Below are 24,401 nucleotides of genomic sequence, written 5' to 3' on the forward strand. Positions count from 1 at the left end.
GGTTTTTCCTCTTACTTAGGGGATGCTATTTCCTCTTACTTAGGGGATCCCCCTTTGGATCTTGAAATATGGGTCCCCCCAACAAAATTCAAAATTCGGCTTTGTAATTCGGAATTTATGTGATGTGATTTAATTTGATTTGATTGGCCGGTTAATAAAAATTATTTTTTTAAAAAAAATACTTAGGGGATGCTATTGGTGGGTAGTGTTTTTTTCTAGAAAAATAGGTGCCAGTACTCATCATGAAGTTGTTACAGTACGTGCCACACTTTTTAACAAGAAAAAAAGAGGTGCTGGTACCCTTGAGAGCTGCGTACCCTTGAGTACCCCCTGGGGGGGAAACAGAGCACTGGGTGGGTAGGACAATCTAAACTCCCAGCCTGGCAGCAGTGGGGCATGTTGAGAGTGGTGGAGCCACCTCTTTTTATACTGTAATTTTATGTTGTGAACTGCCCTGAGATGTACAGGTATAAAGCAGTATACAAATGTAATTAATAATAATAATAATAATCTGAGAAATAAAATATAGGAAAGTGTTTATGAGAAAAGACTTCCATATGGCAAGACTCCAAGAGGACTTCTGTTGCTCATATACCTTCCACACACACCCAAGTGAAAGTTTCCTGTATAATACCTGAAAACCGACTAACTTACCTTCGGGAGTCAAGGAATCCCATTGAATAAAGTGAAATTTCACCAATCAAAGCATAATCTGGAACCATCATAGCTACAGTACGGAATAAAGCCTGAAGAACAGAGAGCGGGGGGAAATAAATAATCAATATACAATGTATTCTCAAAACAAAAAGCAATAGGTAAGGTTGTTGTCCAAGGATGTTGTGCTTCAGTGATAGTTACTTGTGAGCCTATGACTTCAGAAGCAATTAGCTAAGGAATAAGAACTAGGATTGCAAGGAACTGTCTAGCAGCAGAGGAGGAATATGGTTTAAATGGATTTATGCAAAGAATATGGCAATTCTGAACAGAGACAGGCATGCAGATCTCTACATGTGGAGGCTTCCCTTCTGGAACTTTGACTGCATAGAGTTCCAGAACTTAGGAAAGCCTCTGCACATGGACATTTGGGGTGGGCCAGGTAGAGTCATGTGTCAAAAGGTGCAGCCCTTTTCTATACCCTTCACATGCTTTTGTCAGAGCAACACATATGATCCCTGGGAGCTATCCCAGGTTCTGAAACCTAACTCTTACACTTTCCCTTGAATTGTGCTTTTATGTCAGTTACCATCTCCCTCATACTGTTTCCTCATCCAGACTACCTATTTTTTGTTCCAGGTTATATTCTTCTGGTCTTGCCCAGCAACCCACGGGTGTTTCGCCTTCCCAGTGTATAACAATTTACCTTCAAGTTATCAGGAAGTTCTGCCCGTCCAGCATATCCAGGATTCATAGTGATGAATACTGCACAGGTTGGATTAAGTGAAATCTCTGTGCCTTCAAAGAGAAATGTTCGCAGCTTTCGAATAATAGCCTGCTGAATACTGAGGATCTGCTGTGCCACTACAGAGAGAACTTCAACCTAACAACAAAATAAAGAAAATAATACTTCAGATTTAAAACATGCATTTCAAACCAATGTAAATGTGACCTGAACAATGTGTTGGGGTAGTGTTTATCAAACTTGCGTCCCCAACTCTTTGTTGGACCACAACTCCCATCATCCCTAGCTAGCAGGACCAGTGGTCAGGGATGGTGGCAATTATAGTCCAACTACAGCTGGAGACTCAAGTTTGAGAAACACTGTGTTAGGCTGGGCTGAAATAGTGTGATAAATCAATGAGAACCGGCTATAGCCAGAAATTTTACAGAGAAATGCCTCATACTGACAATTGGTGGCTCAGTGTTGACTAGCAATAGATCTCCAGGGTTTCATTGTTTCAATCAGCTATCCATGTCCTCTTCAATACTTCTTTCCATTCCACCTCCCATAATAGTCAGGGAGCATTCTGTGGCTACTGAACAGGCCTGGGCTATTTCAGATATTTCCCTTCCCTCTTAGGCTTTCTCTCTCTCTCTCTTTAAAGTATTTCAGTAAACCTTGGGATTCTCCAAGCCTGTTTATATCTCCCCCATATGAGGGTGGTACTATTTTGGTTACAGAAGTGACATCACTCATAGTCTAAGCACCAGAAATAGAGGAAGTCATTACCTCAATTCTGTTGAACTCATCAAAGCAGGCCCAAGCTCCAGCCTGTGCCAGTCCTTTAAAGAATTTCCCCATGGCTTTGTAATCGAGACCGTCAGAGCAATTGAAGACAACACACTAAAACAAATGACATAATATATTGTTCAAAGTTGCTGCAAATTTTTACTTAACAATAATAACATTGCCAACCATTTAATTTTCTTCCAGGAGCGGCTCCTGCATCTGTAACAATTGTGCAATGCACAGGAATTCAGCAGGTGAAGGTTTTGCCATCACTGCATGAAATTTTGCATGATTAATTTCAGTGTGTCATGTGGCTGTTAAAGGCACAGGATCCCCGCTACAGAAGTTGGCAAGCTGAGCTACAACTCTAGCAATTTACAAAGAGAAATGGAAAGCACACAACAAACACACCATGATTATGCAATAGTAAACTGCGGGTTCTCTACATTAGGGGTGAGGAACCTGTGGCAATTTCTGGGTGCCGGGCAAGATCACAGCTCTAACAAAGCATTTTTTCTGTGGCGAGAGAATGGCGCAAGAGCATGACACACAAAATGGCCGCCACAATCTCATGTGAAAAAATAGGATGGCCCATTCTTTCCAGGACACGTGTGGGGTGTGTGTTATATATTCACCACAGAGACTTGTGGGATGTGCATATGAATTAATAGGAATAAATACAAGACCTGTCCTATTTCTTCTTCAGGTATTCATGAACTTTTGATTCACAGCTTCAGCAAACAAAGATGATTCCTCAAACTTACTTTTAGAGAGAAAGAGAGGGAGGGATGGAGGGGGGGGAAACATAGATATCAGCAAAAAGATTATTTTGTTACCTGCTTAGCCAGTGCTTTTGCTAAATCTTTGGTGGTTTCAGTTTTGCCAGTTCCCGCAGGTCCTTCTGGAGCACCTCCCAGGTTTAGTTTCAAAGCTCCCATTAATGTTCTAAGAAACAGAAAAGAGGGGAATTAGCACAGTATATATCTTTTAAAAAATAGGATACCAGGGTGGTAAAATCTGTGGCCCTCCTAATACGGCTAGAGTAGAACTCCCATCCTCCCTGATGATTACCCCTGCTGGAAGCTTGAGCTGCCGGGAGTTAGAATCTGGATCTATGCACACACATGAACTAGGTACAAATTAGGACATCCTCATTCTCCATGGACTTTGGTGATTGTCTGCCGAGTCACACAATGCTAAGACACTGGCCCTTCAACGTGTGGGTGGGTTTATTTATTTATGCTTTATTTCCTTAAGCAAGTCATAAGAATTTTAATATTCTCACCCTCTCAGTATGGTCAAATGGCCAATGTTAAACAGAACAAGTTCAAACATTGTTCATTTCTCAATGAAATATTATACTTTTTGGAACACCCAGCATTTTCAGAAAAGGGAAGTATGCAAATCTGTGAGCTTGCATGCAGTTGCTGAGGGGCAAGAATCTCCCCATGACATTGGCCCTGCCCCAACCCAAATACCATGCATGTTTTAGGATATGACAATGGCCGGATGGATTAATGGAACATTCAGCCAAGAACTGGGCGCAGCTCTCTAGTTTCTTATATAGGTAGCATTGCTTTTTAAAAACCTCTAGCACTGGATCCTACGGTCCTGAGGTTCAAGTGGCCTTTATTTGGGATCAAACTTTTAGAGTGGAAGGTCCTGCCCTGTGAAACTCCCTGCCAGTAGACGTTTGACCATAATTATTCCTGCCTTCTTTTAGACGCCTTCTAAAAATAGTGTTATTCAGACAGGCCTTTGCAATGTGACTCTTTTTTAAAAAAACAAGCCACTGTTTACTGATGTTTTTACTGGTGATATGGTAATTTTATATGCTGTGTTCCATCTTGCTGTATTTTTAGGAAAGTGTGGTCTGTCTGTCTGTCTGTCTATCATTTAATCAATCACCTGGGACTTCATATGAGTAAGCCGAGGTAGCCAATGCTTTGTCTTCCAGATGTTGCTGGACTCCAGATCCCTTCATACCTGACCACAAGCTATGCTGGATGGCAATAAGGGGAACTGGAGTCCCATAACATCTGGAGGGCCACAGGTTCACCACTCCTAACCTATATCCTGCTGACATTCCAGTTCTGAGCATGACTTCTGAACAAAAAACACAAACATTAAAAAAGCGGGGAGGGATGTTACCTATAGCATCGGTCGGTCAGTGGCGTTATCACCAAACGAAGGGAGTTGCCCAGGTACTCATAGCCATATCTGGCTTCAGTTGTAATCATTCGGACCATCACCTCTCCCTGTTCCCAGTAATATCTCAGCTGAGAAATCCACTGGAAATCATTCAGATCTGAAATTTTGTCTTCAGACAGTTTTGCGACAACATCCCGTGCTGCAGGAACAAAGATATTTTGTCAAATGGACCAGTACACTTAAGCCATACATTGAGCTTCAACTCCTGTCTGAGAACCTGAAAAAGCCACTGCCAGTCATTATAGATAGTGCTAAGCTAGGGGTATCAATGGGCTGATTATTCAGTTGAAGGCAACTTCAGCTGAGAAGTATGGGGGGGGAGCTTGCATTTTTGAGACCCCCTTCCATTTTTCAAATACTTATTCCATTTCTAACCCTAGCTCGCTTTCCATCTCGTGACTTTCACTGGAAGGGGCATTTCAGTTTCTTAAGTATCCTTCTGTTCTCCCACTTCCCAGCCTTGCCATTTACCATGCACATCAATGACCGTGAGGGCTCCCAGGGTGAGCCGGGCCCCGCCTGACAGCTTCCCTCTGACCAGTTCAACAATTTCTCCAATCTGTTTGTTGCTTTTCTCCAAAAATGCCTGCAGGGGGAAAAAGGAGGTTATTATTACCAACAGGTAGGACTTGAAGCACCATGTTGCAGTGTTTGCCCAACCGCTAAGGGGATTGTCCCTGATTATTTAAATTTTAACCTACTCTTCAGCTGATAAAGGCTTCCAGAGCTGCTTCCAGATCAATGCAATACAAGTCAATCTCTATCTGCCCAATAAAGTATTTGAACAATATATAGAGGGTTGTCTCCAACTATGTCCTCCTCCGAGCAGACCCACTGAAATTAATGGACCAGTGTTACAGCAATCCCCTCCCCCAAATCTTACAGGTAGAGTTTTTCCTTGTATGGCTTCTGATACTTCTTTTGTCCAGAAGATGGATGATACACAGATAACTACTTGTCCTGGCCACTGCAGCACCCACTTATTCCGGGGAACCTTTAAAAATAAAGTGAATAACATTAGACTGCCATGGCCAACTAGGGCTCTGAGATTTTAATATAAAGGGAAAACCATGGTTCTAAATGGGAGGATGAAATGTTTTCCAAAACTTCCCTGATCTAAAATGTGATATTTGTTTCATTTTATTTGCTGCTTGAATAATACCAGCAACCTCTAGGTGACTTTCAACAAATTTAAACATGCACATGTAAAAAGACACCAACACAAACAATTAACATTATAATATGAATAAAGAGGAAGTCCTGACTCCATAGAGCAGTGTTTCCCAATGAGCTAATTACTGAGGAACCCCTACTTTTGAATTTTTTTATAACTCCATGGTAGTTACCTGTGCAAAGCATTTTTTTGAAGAAAATGTGGGGAGGACCCTCATAAGCAAAGGATTTTATGTATACTAAAAAGACCATAAAATTTGTGATATTACCACAAATTGCCTATCCCCAGACAGTTGGAAAAACTTGTCTCCATTGCTCCACTACAACTGAAAGCAATTGTGTCCCTAACTTGCAAGTGTTCTATATGCAGAAGGGTTTTTTTTTTATTTGAGAGAATATTCAAACATGCTATTCCTTACTTGTAATCTGTGATGGTACATCTAAACAAAACTTGCAGCATAATTGGGGGAACTTGCATCTTCAAGACATAGGTGAAGGCTTGGTCAGGGCTTGATAAAGTATTGGGGAAGGGATCCCTTACATTTTTTAATGATAAGCATGTGAACCCGCCCCATGCAGCAAGTCATTTGTGCTCTCACTTTCTCTGCTCCCTCCAATCGCAAGAGCCCAAAGAAACTATGTCAGAGGTCTTTTTGCCCAATCCCAGCTCACTTGCCATCCAGCAACTCTTTCACAAGTTTTCCCCCTGCCAGCAAGCAAGCAGAGGCTGGGTGATCAGTGGATCATCATTGCGGCTTTCACCGTACAATTAAAGAGATAGGTGAGTTCCTGGCAGAAGATGGTGCCATGGACCCCCTGGGTGTGTTCCACGGACCCCCAGGGGTCCCCGGACCCCTAATTGGGAACCACTGCCATAGAGGGTAGCCATGTGCTCTACTTTATGGAAAACAGGGTATCCAGTCCGATGTCTAGATTAAGGATAAAGAGCTATAAGAAGGGAGAACCTTGAAGCTGCCCGTGCACAATTAGTACCCAGACAGCAGGTTGAATACACCACACTGTGCTGAGATGTATTTCTATGCAGCTTATAGTAATTACTTCCAAATTTGAATCTATACGTATGCAATATGCAAATCGCTTCTTATGATGCACTCTCTTTTAGCCTCCACTAACTATACTTTAAATTAGGATGGAAAGAAGCTAGTTTCCTTATACATCTTTAGGTGATTTGCACTAGATCAGGGAGTTTCTGGCTCTCAATCTCTGAAGAGTGAATGAAAAGACAGACAGACACACTCCCAAATTAGGCTGCTGAAATGACGAAAGCTGCCAGGAATACATTTTAATGGGAAAAGGCCATGAGTTCAACTCTGATATGGGGTGGGACTTACCTGCCCCCCACCCCATGGTACTGCTGCTTCTTATCAATGGACCACTTAAACTACTACTTGTAAACCTGAATTTCAGTTCAATCAAGTTCATGGGACTTAAGATACCTTAAGTACAACTGTGTCATTGAAAATCATTGCTTATTACCTACCTGATCATATCCTTCGATGCCCCTTTCTATGACTTTTCTGATACTGGACAGCATCATGTGTTCTACTTGTGACAGCCACTTCTCAACCATGCCCTTAGGAAAAAAGATAAATGTGAAAATGAAGGCTCTATGAACCCAAAACCATACCATGATTGAATGAGAACTTTCACAATGAGAAAGTCCAAACCCTGGAGAGGAATCATATATGTGGCTTGTTTCAAAGGGCTGGCACGTTCTGTGCAGTAACTCATACATTCATTGTTAATAAGATTTTAATTGGAAATGCCCTCAATGAAATGGAATCTATGCTTCTAGGCAATATATATGTGACATATTATATGTTGTACAGGTCAGAGCCCAGCCTGGAGGGACCTCATCTGAGGAAGAGAAGTGGGACTATGCAGAGACCTCCAGAGCCTGCTATCACAATCTATCAGCCTGAGACACTGAGCACCAAATACATCTTACTCGTCTCCCCCAAGGTCCCACACACCAAGCTTGGACACCTTGGTCCCAGGCTCTCCCCTTTCACCTCCAGTTTTCACCCCCCTGGAGCAGAGATGGCATTAGTCCCAGCGAGAAGTCCAGCACCACCGGAACAGCCCTTGCCTGCTTTGCCACTAGGGATACTTGGGAGGAGGGAATAGCCACAGAAGGACCAGGTGTGCACTGGGACACAGCAGATGACCAGGAAGGGTGAGGAGTCTCCCCTGAGCCTCTCCTGGAATACAGCTTCCTACTGCACTCGCATGGCCAGCTTCAACTCTGCCTAGGAATGGGTGAATTGATTTTGGTTTCTCTGTGTTTCCCATTTTCCTTGTCTTCAGTTCTCCACATTTCATGTCAGTTGGCAAATTTGTTTTTGTTTAAGTTGTCATTAAAATTTGTTAAGCATTTTAATGAGAATTTCTACTAATGAGAACATTCTTCAATGGAATTTTGCCCAACAAACACATTTCCACAAACAAGTCACCCTAATAAAATGTATTTCCACCCACTAATATATGCATTTCTTTGCATTTTACCTAACATATGCATATCTGTACACATTACTTGGTTGAAGAACTGCACAGCAAAATTCAGATAAATGCTAGTTTAGAAGGGTGGCTATGATTCAGTTTGCTTATTGTTTCAGAAAGTATGAATTATGTAGGTTCACTTTAAAATGCAAACTGAATAGAGTTTCTTTCCCATTCCTAGTCCTGGTTTGCCCTGCTCCAAGATAAAGAGAATTGATGGTGGACAAAAGGATTACTTTTCAATGCTCTTCACTTTTTCATCTAAAAACTGGCATCTTCCATTGAGCTTATTCCCCAATAAGCACATTGCTACGGCCAAGCTATCAAACAGAAAAACAAGAAAATTCTATGCAAAGGTTACTTTGGCTTGTGCTGGGTAGATTGTCTTGATAAAAGGTACAATTTCCTTCTCTGAGCTGATCATGCCTATAATCTCCATGTTCTCCGTAAAGTCTAGTTTTGCGATTCCCTCAAAGCACTTTTTCAAGTGTGGCTGCACTCGGAGAGGATCTTTGGTTTCGGACAAAATCTCCAGCAACTCGTCATTAGAAAGGAAGAAGAATCTGTTCAAAATAGGGTTGTTGTTTTTAACATCCACGCATTAATTTTCATGACACAGAAGTCACACAGTTTGGTGGTCATCACTTCATTGACCCCTGACCTAAATGGGGAGGGGCCACTGCTCAGCAGAATAGCATCTAGGCCAAATACAGGGAGTCCCAGCTCCCATGTCTGCTCCTTCAGTTAAAAGAATCTCAGCTGGTAGGTCAGAGGTGTGGAGCTTTTTTTCAACCAAAGGGCTGCATTCTCTTCTAGGCAACCTTGGGGGATGTGCCAATGGTGGGTGAGGCAAAACAACTCATGCAAATGTTACCGTAGTACAAAAGGATAGTTTCTACACACTTTCATAGACCCATCTCTGTCTTCCATCTAGGCAAGCAAGAGGCATTCTCAGAGTTCAATAATACTTTGCAGCCAGACAAAAAACTCAAGGAGAGTGGGAAGATGGCTAATTAGAGCTGGAGCTGGGAAGAGGGTGTGTGCCCTGGGGTAAGTCTTAAGAACAGAGAAGCTTATCTCTTGTGTGACGATAAGCTTAGCAAATGTGTAGGTAGCATCTTACTACAACTCAAAAGCCAGAGACGATTTCTGCATCTCCTCTTGATTTTTATGACCGCTGTTTGCCCCCTAAGGTCTTTATCTGGCCAAATTTATCACAGCACCGCTACTCAGAAGGACATATAACCATGTTTGAGAGGGTTTTGTGCAAGTGGGAGGAAAAGGAAAGTAAGACAGGAATGACCAAGGCTTTAAAAATTATGTATGTCATATAGTAAGTGTGTAGAGAGGAGTTTTCTTCCCTCCCTAATACTAGAACCCAGGGTCATTCAGTGTAGCTCACTGGTCAGAGATATGTGACAGAGGAAAGGAAGTAACCCATCATGCAGCACACAGCTAAGCTATGGAGTTTGCTGCAACAAGATGTGGCAATGGCCACAATTTAGTTTTAAAGGAGGAATTATTCAAATTCATGGAGGATAATAAGGCAATCAGTTGCTACTGGCCATGGTGGGTGTATGTTATGTCCATGATCAGAGGGACCATGCCTCTGAAAACCAGTTGCTGGGGAACAACAGCTGAAGACAGTATTATCCCTGTGGCTTCCTTGTAGGCTTCCCAAGAAGCATCAGGCTGGCTGCTGTGGAAATTAGGATGCTGGACTAGATAGGGCTTTGGACAGATCCAGTAGGGCTCTGGTTGTTTAAATCTGCTTAATTTGACTGCTCAGTGTAATGTCTATGACAGATCCATTCCTTCATCCAGACCACCATTCCAGCATGCTCTGGCCTAAGCATAGACTAGTCTACTTCAGGACTCAAGAAATGATTCTGGAAGGAGAACACCAGCCTGTTTGCAACAGTGAGCAAGGAAAGCTCCCTGAAATAAGCCTCTTCATTTAATAGCCATAGCCTCAGTCCAGCTTCTTGTTTCTAAGAGTCCCAGGCCTCTGAACTCAATGCTTCCTGTGTAGTCAATGTGCCATGTGTATCCACAAATCTAATTTCTCAATGAGAACCGATTTGCTTTAAATTGAAACTTGTTAATGAGCCCACCTTGGGAAAAATAACCTTTTCTTTTCCAAGTAAGTATTCAGACCCTTCTGTATGTCTTCCAAAAGCATATTTGCTTCTTGAAGTCTGTCCAACATCTTTGGTTGCTCAGTGGCGATCAGGACTCTGGTGTCTTTCACCTATTTTTTTTCAAAAAAGCATACAATAGTAAAAAAGCTGAGCCCCCACAGGCTCCTCATCTTTGATACAAAGCATCATTTGCAGCTAGGACTCAATCAGAACAAGTTTAGCACACCTAGCGATTTGCCCATGGTTCTATAAGATTTGTAGTTGACCATCTCGATTCTCTTGCATTTTGGGCCCATACTGACTTCCTGTGTTTGCCTGCCAGTATCTTACCGGACGGTTCTCTTTGAACCTGGTTCCTGCTACCACTGGCTGGACCACATATCTCTCAGGATGTTTATGGGCTCTGTCAGTTCAAAACAGGACACTCACCTTGGGAGGGAGAAGACTGCCTGCCATGTTGATAGCCTTGCCAAGGCTCACTTACACTACTGTATGAGACAGATTAGACTAAGCAGAAGTGACTCAAGAGTAAACTTTGCAGATGAGCAAGGGATGTGAATCCAGTCTCTATGCAACACTAGAACTGTGCTACATCACACAGCTGCTACGGTACCAAACAGGTATGGTATGCTGTGTAAGAAACCCCAACCATTTTGTCTGCTAAAGCCCAACCACTGTTGGTGAGCAACAACCTGGCTCAAAACTATTGCAATCTTTCTTTTACATGGAAAGTGAAATGCTCTATGCATGAACCCCACCCCCATGTGATATGTTCACACTGTAGGGGGTTGGACTAGATGACACTGTGGGTCCCTTCCGCCTATACAATTTTTGTGTGTGCAGAATCCCAAGTGCAACTGTCTACTTACTGCTTGCACCATGATGTCCTTCCAGTACATGTCCACTATTCCAAACTTCCTCCCCTCCTCTGGCATTTGAGCAATAATGTCCTCAGAGCTGAATATGGGTTCCAGATAAAGCCACGTTGCCTGGCATTTTAACCAATTGTCTAATATTTCCTGCATCAGAACAAGCTTCTCCTCCCACCTCTGTAAAGAGATCAATGTAAAGGTCTTCAAGGCACTATTTTTAATTCTCACTCAGCAGACTTGAGGCAACATTAAATAACAGGCTTCATTCCCCCTCCCTCCTTTCATCTCTCCTGTTGTATCAGTGTACCTACAAAATTGCACGGTGTTGTAACAATCCTCCCCTCCCAAAACTGATTAACAGTCCTTCTCAAACTTGTTTTTCAAATATCATTTGGAAATAGCTTTTTTTCTATAAAAGAACCACCACCCTCCCTAAAAAAAGGTTTATAAAGTGGACCCTCAGCAATGACATTTGAGAATGTGTCCTTGCTAAAGTGGTCAGTTTAAACATAAGCCCATTTTTTTTTCTATATTTGTAATTTTTTTATAGGGATATAAGATTCCAATTTATCTCTCCAGTAAACCAATCCCCAGAACTACTGTTTTGAAGTTGTCAAAGTCTTTCATAAGTTGTAGTGCCAGATTTGTATTTTGCAGACTACCTATCCTGTTCACACATAGGGTGAAGCTCAGCTGGAAAGATAGGAACAAAGCAATTCTGAAGAATGAAAGAGAGAGATATTCTGTTAAGGGCGAGGAAGCACTAACAAGCTGTCAGAGTTAAAGGTAACGCTTCAGCCCATGATCAAATATTAATAAGAAAAGCCCTTTGGACTCTTGGTTGGAGCAGCCCTTTGACAATCCATTATTTTTTGCTCCTCCTTTCATCAGTAAGTCACATTGGGAGGCTTCAAATTCAACCAAGCACATAAATCACACTAAACAGCAGGGAAAATCACCAAAAACAATACTCAAAATTGTGTGGATTTCATAAATGTCAAGCGGCTACAGACAGGTTTTGTAATGCAGGTACCAGAGTACAGTTGCAGAGTGGTAGTCAGCTAAGTTTTACTCAAAATTGACCTGTTAAAATTATACTCATTATTTTCAGCGTGTCTTCTCTGAATACCTCAAGCTGTAACCTTAACCCTGTCTATTCTGAAGTAAGTCTTACTTAATTCAATGGGGTTTACTCCCAGCCTGACAAACCAACTAACAGACTTTCTAAATGTGCTGACTGCATAACAGAGAATGTTACAGATTTGTGCTTTCTGCTAAGAGATCTGATGGCTAGCCTTGTTTGGGATAATGTTTTTAAAAAGCACAGAGTGGTATACAGGTATATTGCAGTAGGAACAGGGGTGTGTTATACAGTTCACCAGTGTGATCTATTATATCCGATGTCGCTGAGCCAGAACTCCCATCATCCCTGACCACTAGCCATGTTGGCTGGGGCTGATGGGAGTTGTACTTCAGCAACATTTGGAGGGCCACAGATTCTCCACCCTGGCTTTAGATGTAGTGTAGAATGCAGATTCCTGTGTCCCATCTTCCCAATAAGCAAGCTGCTCACCCCATCCAAATACGTCATGGGGATGTTCTTATGCTAATGCATTGCATGGAGGCGCACAGAAACACAGACAACCCTGTTTCTCCTTACCCGGCATTCACCCTCTATCGGTTTGATGAATGGAGAACCACACATTGTCTGGGTCTTGACAATGTGATCATCCAGCAGAAGCTGGATGTCGTCAATTGCAGACAGAATGCTGGTGTCCTGCAAAGAAGCCACACTTAGTTGAGGTAACTTATTTAAACCCCATTATCACTGTGTTATGCACAAGTGGGGCCTGTAGCAATATGTTGTTCCTGGACACACCTTGAAGCACTCCACTCCCTCTTTTCTACTCCTAGTTTGAATACCAGTTGCTGGGAATCACCAGTGAACACTGTTGAGGTCCTGGTTTTGGGCTTCCCATTGGGGCATCTGGTTGGCCCCTTTGAGAACAGCATGGTAGACCATTGGCCTGACCCAGCAGGTTCTTCCAATGTTCTTATGACTATATAAGCAATCACACTCACAGCCTGAACATCAGAAATAGATGGAATGATTATACACACAATCCTATTCTTCCCCATATGACTCTTGCTGCCAGGTTTATAATTTTTGTGTCCTCACATGTGGGTAACCTGCTCTTTCCCCATGTACCATATATTACAGGAATGCATGGTGCTGGTGTAGAGAATCTCCAGTCAATACAAACAGTAATAGGCATACAAATAGCAGCCTTCTGTAATCAGTGCTGCTACATGGAAGTGGTTATCACAAACCAACCAACCAACCAAAACCCCACCTTGGGGCATATCTTGCTCCCATAGGCACTACGGTCAGACTGGCAATGGGCAGCAGCCTCAGGTGATTGAGGAACCAGCTGTGAGCCAGGCCAATGGTCACACCTAATTAGTAATGCAGGACTGAAGGACAACCAGGGACTAAAAAAGGAAGCCAGGACTGGAGGACAAGCCGAGAAGCAGGGCTGAAGAACAAGCCAGGTGCCAGGGCCAAAGAATACAGGTACATGCCAGTGGTCAGGAAGACCTTGTGGTTCAGTCAAGGTTTAGCTGCAAAAGGAAGCCCTTTTAGATTCCTTCTTGCCCATGAAGACCTGGTGGCCAGCTTGGGTGGGTGCAGTCTAAGGAAGCTGCCACCTCCAGTTCACTGGTTCACCACTGGAGCAGCAATAAACAGATTTCAGCAGCTCTGGACAGCTGCCGTTCAACCAGAAACAAACCCACTGATCCTCAGTAAGGTAACATAACTGAGAAAATAACTATTGTCCCAAGCACAGTTGCTCGATCGCAGAAAATGTACTCACTGTGTCCCTGTATTTTACAAAAGTAAAACAGATATTTGCCCATTCCGATTTCATTTTCTCCATGTTTTTCTCTAGAGAGTACTCCTTGCTAGCTGCTGCTCCAATAGGCTCTAGTCTAAATGAAAATGGGAAATAAAGCAAATATGTGAGTTTCATATTGATTTACTCAGTCAAAGCTGCAATTATCTAAAGCCTGGGTGGGGAACCTTTGCTCTTCTAAATGTCACTGAACTACACCCCCCCCATCAGTGACCAGTGGCCAAGTAGGCTGATTGGGAGTTGAAGTCTGGAGGGATTTTAATTGACTTAAGAGACTCTCATCGTAAGAGTGTGAAGCTGGTTTGAGAAACAACAAAACAGCAAAGTTTTATAACAAAGCACAGGATGCAAATGTATTTTGGATCATGTTGTATGAAGATGGATTAAAAATCCAGCAATGGAATTACAGTGAGTCCACAGCAAATGGAGGTGTGTCCAGAGAAGATGGCTGTTATCTGGAGAAGCTTTCACCACAGAGAGCTCTCCATGGTCCTGACCCTTAGCTCTAGAAAAAAAATTAGGGAAATAGTACTTTAAATTGGAGGTTTTCAACCTTTTAGGGTCCACGGCTTTCTTGACCAACTACATTCTTTCTGTGGCACCCCTGTGGGGCTCAGGGGCCCAGTTATGTCACCACTTGCCCGCAGAGCTGGCAGGCCCTCACCCCTTTCAAACACCCTCCCTTGTGGAGTGTTTCCTCAGCCTTCGTCTTCTCCCCTCTCCTTTGGTGTCCTCTGGGTAGCCGCAGCTGTTGCCCCTGGTCTCTGAGCTCCACTCTCCCTTGCTCCAAAGAGAGCTGCATCTTCGCACTGCCCCACAGGGGCCTGGGAAGCACTCCCTGGCCAGCCCCAGAGGCACCATTTGCCTGGGGAGCTTGCAGCCAGGGCTCCTACAACAAACAGCCATGCAAGCCTTTGGGAGGCAAAGACCCAAGAGACCATCGGAGGCGGGAGGGAAGGAAAGAGGGACAGAGGCCAGTGTTGCCTGCTGCACCCCTGACCATCATTCAAGGCACCCCAGGGTGCCATGGCACACTGGTTGAAAACCAGTATCATCAGCAAACTTGACTACCTCACTCCTCACTCCCAAGAAAAAAGAATGGAAGCTTCTGGTGCTGGGAAAAGTTTTCTCTTTCTTTGCCTGACCTACACCTTCCCACACTTGGCTCCTGCTTGAAATAGGGGGTTAATGGGCAAACTATGCATGACATTATATGCATTTCTGTATTTCAAGTGCATGGGGTTTTTTAAAGATGCAAATAGTAAGCAACCCTACACATGAGGCCCAGTTCAACAGGACTTACTCCCAAGCAAGAGTGCATAGGATTGTACCCTTAAGCTACAATCCCAAACACACTTACTAATGACACAGTGGGGCTCATTTCTAAGTAAACGTACAACAGAACCATGCTGTTAGGCTTTGAGTGCATTTTTTTTAGCACAGATGAACACATGTGGGAGCATAATGTGCACAAGAATTGCATGAACTTAGCTCCTCATTGTTCTGGAGCAAGACAAGATGTCTTCCCACATACATTTTTTACTGAAAAGTTCTGATTCGATTCTAAAGAGTTTCCTAATATTCCACAAAAAAATAACTGGGGCAGTGAGCAAAATTGCAAGGCTTTAAACAGTTTCAGGAAATATCAACTAGAAATCAAACTCTAATGTTGTTAATGCATGCAACAAATATTAACCAGATTAAAAGATCTGGGTGTTATTTTCTTACTTATCAATGTATTTTGATAGACCATATTCCAACATGTTCATGAGTGATGTAGTTTCATCAGGTCTTATCTCATATCCAACTATTTCACTTATCTGGGAAAAAAACGGACAAAACACAGAAAAGGGGTTTGTACAGGCATGGCAATACTGGTCCATCTTGTGGTAAGAATTACTGAAATGCTTACATGAAACATTATGCTCCATATCTGTAACTAAACCTAAATCATAATTGCAATGAAAAGGACAACAACGTGTGTGTTGTATATTACAATGTCCTTTTCTAGGGTTTACAGATTTCATTTGCTTAGCTAATTGTTTCGCATCAAAAATCCCAAAGCAATAGACCCCTGGCTTGATGAGGCTTATTTGATATCAACACAAAATGGAACCTTTCGTGTCATCAGCCCTGTCCTGTAGAATGCATCATGACCCCTGTTAAAGGTCTACACTACAGTTGGCTAATGCGCGTGGCATCAATGATAACAATGACACATTCCCTTCGCTCAATCATGTCCATGCCATTTCGGGCATTTGAAGGGGGCTTAATTTTTTTTTTAAAAAAAACTTCTTATGAGAGTGACATAAGAAATTCACACTAAAATGCTGATCAATTTTCACAAGGACTTCATATGCAAACTGATGTGCAAATGTGCAGTGCTGAACCCAGGAATGGGAATATGAGAAACAGAGAGAAACCATAATCGACAGACTTCCCCATCGCTACCTGTTCCCAATGCCTATCCTTCATCCCTCGATTGCAGGCAATAGAGAGGACAGGAAGATGTTGCTTGAACTTGTCAATCTTAAATTTCACATTCTCCGCTAAACGCTTTGGTCCAGGTTGATCTACTAAGGTCTTTGTCAGTTTGTACATTGTCCGCCACATGGTGGCAACATCTTCACTGATTTCCTCAGCGTTCAGCTGCAGGAGAGGTCCTGCATGTGAAAAAGCAAACAAGCATTTTGTAAATCTCAAAACCCAAGTTTTCTCTGCAAAGATTTACTGGCAGGTATTGAAGGCACTGTAACAAAACCAAAGCCAAAATCAATAACTCCTAGTTAAATACCAAAAGCACCGCCTTAAATAATACATGCCCATGCAAGAATATCTCAGGCTCAGAGATATTCTGCCTCAAGACAGGTGCTGTACACATAGCTGCAGAGAAAAGAAAATGGGAGATTACTTTCTAACAAATGAATATCTGGGTGAGGGCAATTTCATTTTAGAAGTGCCTTCAGATGATATTCTTCTTATTATTATTATTATTATTAAATCTTCTGCTTTCTGGGAAGGGAGCACACATTTTATTTTCTCTTGTAAAGATCAGTAAACATAATTTTTTTAAGACACACAACTCAGTTGCAAGCAACTTATCTTCGTGCATGAAAAACCTCACCATTCATCCATTCCTCAGACTTCGTATGGAAGTTGTAAGCAGTCACCCAAAGCTGTTCAAAAGGTATTTTGTTTGTGATGATAGTCTGCAGCAGTGGAAACTGGCTTTTCTCTCGTTCCAGTAGCTCCTCTTCCTTATTAATAGCCTGTAACACACACATACACACACATTATTTTAATGATTTGGTGCAGAGCTCTTGGTGTATGTGTGTTTTCAATCGAGCATTACAAAGAGAGCTAAAACAATTTCTTTAGAGAAGGGGGAAATTCAGATCTAAGTCTCCCCACATCATTTCCTTATCAAAATTTGCTACAACATGGTCTGTGCATGCAGAAGAACACTAGAACTCAGGGATATCCAATGCAGCTGAATGTTGGAAGATTCAAGAGAGATAAAAGAAAGCACATCTTCATGCAGTGCATAAACTATGAGACTCACACCAACAGGAGGCAGTGATGGCTACCAACTTGGGTGATTTTAAAGGATTGGACAATTTTGTGAAGGTGAAGGTTATCAGTGGCTACTAGCCACAATAGGTATGTTTTGCCTCCTCAGCAGTAATGCTTCTGAATACTAGCCACTGGGGATCACAGGTGGGGGGAGTGCTCTTGCACCCATGTCCTGCAAGGGGGGGCTTTTCCCACAGGCAACTGGGTGGCTGCTGTGTGACTAAGATCAGCGGCGTAGCGTGGGTTATCAGCACCCTGGGCAAGGCAAGTAATTTGCACCCCCTAACCTGGGGCAAGGCAATTAATTTGCGCCCCCTAACCCGGGGCAAGGCAAGTACAGTAATTTACTCTCCCAAGCAGCAGCAGCGAGGCTTCTCTTTCCCCCGCGCTCTCCTGGAGCTGCCTCTTTTCTTTCCTTTTTTCCCTTTCTCCAAGGCTTTTCGCTTTCTCTCCTTAATTGATTCCTCCTCCACACCACAGCGTTTCCTGGCTGGTTCCCCCCCCCTTCCCCTCTCTCTCCTCCTCGCTCTGCTTGCCTTGCCCTGCCCTGCCCTGCCTGAGGGCGCCCTGAGGAGACTCCGCTCTCCTTTTTGACCAGGCGAGGTGGGAAAGTCTCTTCCCGCCCCCTCGCCAGACTCCCTGCTCGGCTTGGCTCACTACCCAGGCGGCCAGTGGAGAGAGAGCCGCAATTACCATAAAGCTCCTCTCCCTCCGCCTCGCCAAGCTGTCAAAGCCCGGCAGTAGCGGCAACGGCAGCAGCAGGCGCAGCCAGACCCCCACCAGCCAGCCTGCCCGCCCGCCCGCCCGGCTTCCTCTCCTTTTTTTGCCCGCGGCAGAAGGCTTCGCTCTCCCCGTTCCGCGACCTCCTCGCCAAGCCGAGCGAGCGCGGGCTCCCTAACCCGTGGATTTTAGTAGGGGCAGAGAGCTGCTAGTGCGAGCGCGCCCCCCACCCATGTTGCGCCTGGTGCGGCCGGCCCCCCTGGCACCCCCCACGCTACGCCACTGACTAAGATGCTGGACTAGATGGCCTAATCTAGCAGGTTCTTCTTAAGTTCCCCTCCCTCTGTTGCTTCACTTGGGTTGAAGTGTGAGCTCCTCAGGACAGAAACCTGCCCTCTTGCACTTTGTGAAGTGCCACAAACTTTTTTTTTGCAATGATAAATATTACTACTGTAAATAATAAAACTATTCAAAGCTGGTTGCTGTGAACACAATTGTGTTCCAGAAAAGACCACTGGTCAACCATTCTCAATACCCTAGCCTGCATAATTGTACTCACTATCAGACATATTCAGAATAGTAGAGCCACTGAAATCAATAGGCATGGCTAGTTTAGGTCCAATTATTTTAATGGGTCTACTGTGAATAGTTAGATGCAAACCAGAGGAGCTCACTTCTGCAGAAACATGCACAGGTTGGCACTGTAAAATAAATTAAGGCTGCAATCCTAACCTCACTTATCTGGCAGTAAGCCCCATTGAATTCAGTAGTACCTACTATGGAGCAGGTATGGTTAGGATTATGCTAAGTAAGCATTTGTAAATTTAAAGCTACGGAGAGACTAACTTCATATTCAGAAAGAGCAGCGTCCAAATTCTTAGACAACTCATTAAACTTTTCAACGTTGTTCTTCATTTCTTCCATGGTCATGACATCCTTCTTTCGGAAGCTTTCGACTTCTTTGTTATAATTTTCTAGGATAGCCTCGAATTCAGAGCACCTGGTTGTAAGCAAAGACAGCAAAGCATTCACTCATCTTATAGCTTGCTCCTCAATTAAAACAAACAAACAAAACCCCCCAAAATCAGTAAGTGAAGTGAAGAATTAAGCCACTTGGAGGTTTTGTTAGTCTGTTAAAGAAAAGTGGGATATAAAATGCCTAGATTGAATAAATAAACAATGGACCTTTAACTTAACTCTGCAAAGCAGAGGGTGAGCAACCTGGCTGCCGAATTCTGCATCAGCTGAAGCTTCCGAACCGTCTTCAAAGGCAGCCCTATGTATAACGCATTGCAGTAATCTACTTGGCTCACTTTTCCCAATGGTAGGGCTACCAAGGCCCATCTTAATGGCTTGGGAAGGTTCAAATGGGAGGCGGCAGTTTCTGAGGCCACCTCCTCCTAAGTTAGTAACTTACCTTTTGATGAGACAGAGCTCCACGTGATCCCGTCTGTTGATCAGCTGATTCCTTGCGGTTTCAAAGATGACCTCAATCTCATCCGGCCAATGCAGAACAGTACTGTTCAGCTTTATATCATCACCTAGGAAAATGTTATACCTTAAATTAATCTGCACATCTGTTCTGTTGTGGCCATTCTTGCACTCCTTCGTATGTCATTTTGTGATGCTGCTGCACCAAAAAGCTAACTCAAATAAACTAAGTTGAAAGCTAACAAAATCTTTGACCAAGTTAAAAAGATCATTATTCAAGACAAAATGGGAAATCGATGGAAGGGAATTGAGGTCCAACTTAGAAAAAATTAATTTTGTTTGCTTTTATAAAAGGACTAATATCAAGACAGGGAAATGCCAATTTGCTGACATAAATTTGGAAATGGGGATGCAAGGGAGGGGGTAGGGGGAAGTCAATGACCAGGGTTAGGAAATAACATTTTCGGGAAAGTATATATGTTTGTTGTTGTTTTCTTTTTTTTTCTTTGTTTATGTGTCTATTTGTTTTTTGTGTTTTTGTTTTTGTCTATATAAAATGTGAAAACCCAATAAAAATTTTATAAAAAAAAACAACAAAATCTTTGACCAAGCTCTGGTTTTTAATGCAAGTATTTGTTTTTTTATTTATTGCATTTCTATCCCACCTTCCTCTTTAAGGAGCTTGAGGTGGCGTATATGATTCTCTCCCTCCTCAATCAATCCCAACAAGAGCATTGTGAGGTACTGGCCCAAGGTCACCCAGTAAACTTCCTGGCAGAAGTGGAAAATTGAACTTTGGTCTTCCAGGTCCTAGACCAGCCCTCTACGTTACACCACACTGGCTCTCATTAAAATGGCAGATTGAAAGCACCCTATTAGAATAGGCATCCTCCTTTCTCGTGTTCATAGATGTATGTATCACTTAAAAACAAATAAAGGATTATTTTAAAAACATTGCTTCAGAATTATTGCTTTCACTCATGAGCAAATTTAACAACTGAATCAATTAAAGCTCATGCAATTAATCAACTAAGATTTGTTTAGCTGGGTGACAGTCCTAAGACCAGCCCTTAGCTTGGATTCTTCCTTTGTTGTATTTTTCTTTTCAAAAACGTACAAGGAAGATCAGCGTAGTCCATCAGGAATTCCAGTCTGTAGATAGCTTCCCTGATTTCACGACGCAACTTAAAGACAGTGACGTCACTGGATTTTTTCAAATAGGCCGTGGTTTCAACCAACTCCTCAGTGGTCATAGGGACATCACTGACTTTGTCTGCAATTATGCTGTACTGGTTGCAAATGCTACAGATGGAAGCAGAGGAGGGACATGTTAAACATCTATCACAACAAATGATTTTTTACGATATAGTGGTATATAAATATTTGCATAAACAAACAAATGTGTTAGGCAAAGTGACATACAAAACTGTGTTACATCAGACAGAATTTCTTGCAGAAGAGGGAGAGAGAAAGAGAGAGTTGCATTAAAATCTGTATATTAAGAGAAATCTGTACTAAAATGCTGGTTCATTATCATAAGGACTTCTTTAATAATATAAAAAGGATCCACAATCTGTTGTGGCAATGTGAAGGACTTAACTTAAAAGAGGGGGGGGGAGAGAGAAACTAAAATGAATAGATCCCCCCCTCCCATCATGGTCATGTCCCATTTATTTGCACATACCTCTGGTTTACCTCCCTGTTTTCTTCCACTTGGAACTCAATCAGCCTGTCTTTCAGCTTCTGAGTCCGACAGCAAAGATCCTCATTCAGCTTTAATGCGTCAAGGCAGAACAAGGCCAGAGGGACTGTGACGTGCAGAGACGCAATTTCTTTTTTCAGTTTCGTCAAACCATCAATCTTCTACACATGGATGATATTGCCATGGTTATATGGTGGTGACAACAACAGTAACAACAATCACATTATCTTAGGCTATTTTGGACATGTTGAAAAAGAGAAAAGAGCAGTCTACAAAGGTGTTTCTTTCTTTCTTTTTCTTTCTTTCTTTCATTCTTTCAATTAGTTTTTATTAATGACTTTCTTGTGTAACAAACAAACAAAGTAAAGTACATACGGTGTCTTCACTTTCAATTTATAGTGTCTTTTTCACAATTCATTTACATTCAGTATGAGACACTGTTATCATATGCATTATGTGGTTGGGGAAAAGGAGAGAGGAGAGAGAAATGAGGGGAAATTTGATCTTTCATTTTATTGCATAGTGTTTGTGTAGGACACTCCCACTGCATGTGTTGATTTGTCTCTATAATGGGACATCCTCTCCAACACAAGGGCATTAAGTGCCTATTGCACTATCTATGCATCTCGTAGATACCTTTCTCAGGTCCTTTAATACACTCATTCAGTCCATTGCAAAGAAACGCAATGGTGTTGCTTGTGCTCAAAAGCCATAAGCAAGGTTGTGCCTTTCCCCACAGGCCTGGCTTTCTGCACTCCTGATCTTGCTTGAAAGTGCTGATCCAGAAGTGCAGGTTGACCCCCTTGCAGAGTCATGCCCTTCAAATGAAAAGCTCTCCAGGATAAAGAAATTGCACTGGCTTACATTTGTAATTTAGCTTTTAGTTATGCTATAAGTCATTACCTCCACAAAATCATCCAGATCATGTCTTTTGCTTAAAAACTCAGTCACGTCATTTTCTGCATTGTTATTCAAGAGATCGCTGTACTTCTCATACACGCTTAAGTATCTTAAACACAAGGGGGGGGGGAAGATAAAAGAAACATAAATTCTCCAGAACAGGATCAATGGTAATGAATATATGTTTTTTAATGTACTTTTATGCCATCATGGAATTCAAAGTGGCATAAATGTGGTTCCCAGGCAGTCACACATTCAGGCACTGACCAGACCCAGATCTGATTTGCTTCAGCAAAATGGTGACCTCCTGTGCCTTCAGACCAGTATTTGCAGTGTGAATAACTATATTTCATGATAATTTTCTCCCAAGTCATTTCCATTGTTGAGACAAAAAATGAAAGAACATAATGTCTGAGAAATCTACTATACATTTTGGAAAGTTGTTCAGGTTTTTCCCTGCTCAATATGCATTTGGATGCTTCTTAAGATATTTAGGCCAGATTTGGGTTCCCAAAATCAAGGAGCAGGTTTTCAACTATTTGATCGAGAAAACTACCAGCATATGCTTACTTTCGCGGACCAACAAGATTGTGATTAAATATCTCAGCAGTTTTGTTCACATATTCTGAAACCAATGATTCATCTGCTTGGACAGTACGAAGAATTAGGTCATCCCCTTTTAATTCTGGGAATAGTTTAACTTGTACCTAGAAAGAGGAAGCAGGAACCATAGTGAGCAGAAAGGGATAAACATTGTATGAATGCATCATAGAGAAAATGTTTGCTTCTTGACTTACAGGTTGCTATTGCTGTTGGTTTTTAAAAGTGAGCTATTTTACCCTGCCTAAAATTTGGGGAATTACACTATAGATTTTTGGCTCCTATAATATCCTAGAATTCATTTGATACACTATTGTAAATGATTAAACAATAGCACAATCATATGAAAGCATTCTAGAAAGTAAGATACAGTAGTAGTAGTTGTAGTTGTAGTTGTAGTTGTAGTTGTAGTTGTAGTTGTTGTTGTTATTATTATTATTATTATTATTATTATTATTATTATTATTATATATTTAGTTATACCCCGCCGTTTTATCTGACGGGACTCAAGGTGACTTACAGGTAAAAACAAGAATTGCTAAATACATAGAAAAAACCATCATTTAAAAACAAACATTGGTAGAATTAAAACAGTATACATATATAAAAACTGTTTAAAACAAACAAATAATTACAATAAAAGCAGCACAGCACCCGGCCTTTCATTAATAGCAGTCAGTTCCCAAAAGCCTGTGGTTCACACATAATGCTTAGCTGTAGTAACCTATAGTACTGAGCTATAGTAAACATTAACCAACCATGGCTTATGAGTGTGGTTTGTTCATGAATAAAAAAACCATGGCTAAGGTGCTGGGCCAAATTCAAATGGTCAAATTAAAGCATGGCTTAGCATTACATGCACCTACGCCACTGTTTTCAATTAGGATTTGCATAAGATTGCAGCTGAAGTCTGTAATCCTATGTACCATACCTTTACCTGGGAGAAAGTCCTACTGAACATAATATAGCTTACTTCTGAGCAAACATGGACATGATTTTGATCTTAATTTTACTTTTACATACCTTTGGAAGACCCTCAGAATTTTTCAGAACCTCCATAAAGCAGTGATACAGTAAATCCCAACAAGCTTCCACATCTGGCTCAAATATAATATCAGGCTCCTGCACTTCCAGTTTGATGACCAACATTTGTGGTATGAAGAATTGCATTTCATGATAAGTTTCTCCAAAGTCATTTCCATCCTCAAGACAGAGAATGAAAGCATGTTACATCTAGAGAATCTTCTTCTGCTATATATTTGGAAAGTTGTCTGTCTGTCTTTCTGTCTGCCTGCCTGTCCATCTGTTCCCTATGCATGCAGACACCTCTGAAGATATTATCACCCAATATGAAAACCCATCCTTCCAGAGAAGGATATATTTGGATACCATCAGATGCCATTCTGAATCAAGATGATGGATTGAACCTTTCCAAACTAGACGAAAGTTAACCAAATTTGGCAGGATTGTATATTA

The 24,401-nt window shown here is 42.1% G+C and overlaps 1 protein-coding gene across 7 annotated transcripts in view; it reads right to left on the reverse strand.

Moving 5' to 3' along the window:
• The window catches only part of DNAH3 (dynein axonemal heavy chain 3), an 89,384-nt gene that overhangs the window by 40,947 nt on the left and 24,036 nt on the right, over positions 1–24,401 (reverse strand). For all 7 annotated transcript variants that reach the window (XM_082200001.1, XM_082200005.1, XM_082200000.1 and 4 more), the window contains exons 11-33: positions 23,949–24,128; positions 22,896–23,032; positions 22,329–22,434; positions 21,408–21,586; positions 20,841–21,025; positions 19,710–19,833; positions 19,139–19,292; positions 17,124–17,268; positions 16,451–16,662; positions 15,728–15,819; positions 13,961–14,075; positions 12,745–12,861; positions 11,082–11,261; positions 10,186–10,322; positions 8,433–8,634; positions 7,053–7,145; positions 5,262–5,372; positions 4,850–4,964; positions 4,319–4,517; positions 3,004–3,112; positions 2,168–2,281; positions 1,361–1,537; positions 655–746 (exon numbers count right to left, since the gene is read on the reverse strand). In XM_082200001.1, the coding sequence (XP_082056127.1) occupies positions 655–746; positions 1,361–1,537; positions 2,168–2,281; positions 3,004–3,112; positions 4,319–4,517; positions 4,850–4,964; positions 5,262–5,372; positions 7,053–7,145; positions 8,433–8,634; positions 10,186–10,322; positions 11,082–11,261; positions 12,745–12,861; positions 13,961–14,075; positions 15,728–15,819; positions 16,451–16,662; positions 17,124–17,268; positions 19,139–19,292; positions 19,710–19,833; positions 20,841–21,025; positions 21,408–21,586; positions 22,329–22,434; positions 22,896–23,032; positions 23,949–24,128 (3,275 nt within the window). The remainder of the gene's footprint in view (positions 1–654; positions 747–1,360; positions 1,538–2,167; positions 2,282–3,003; positions 3,113–4,318; positions 4,518–4,849; positions 4,965–5,261; positions 5,373–7,052; positions 7,146–8,432; positions 8,635–10,185; positions 10,323–11,081; positions 11,262–12,744; positions 12,862–13,960; positions 14,076–15,727; positions 15,820–16,450; positions 16,663–17,123; positions 17,269–19,138; positions 19,293–19,709; positions 19,834–20,840; positions 21,026–21,407; positions 21,587–22,328; positions 22,435–22,895; positions 23,033–23,948; positions 24,129–24,401) is intronic.

This window comes from Podarcis vaucheri, assembly GCF_965113315.1.
Source record: "Podarcis vaucheri genome assembly, chromosome: 14".
Taxonomy (NCBI): domain Eukaryota; kingdom Metazoa; phylum Chordata; class Lepidosauria; order Squamata; family Lacertidae; genus Podarcis; species Podarcis vaucheri.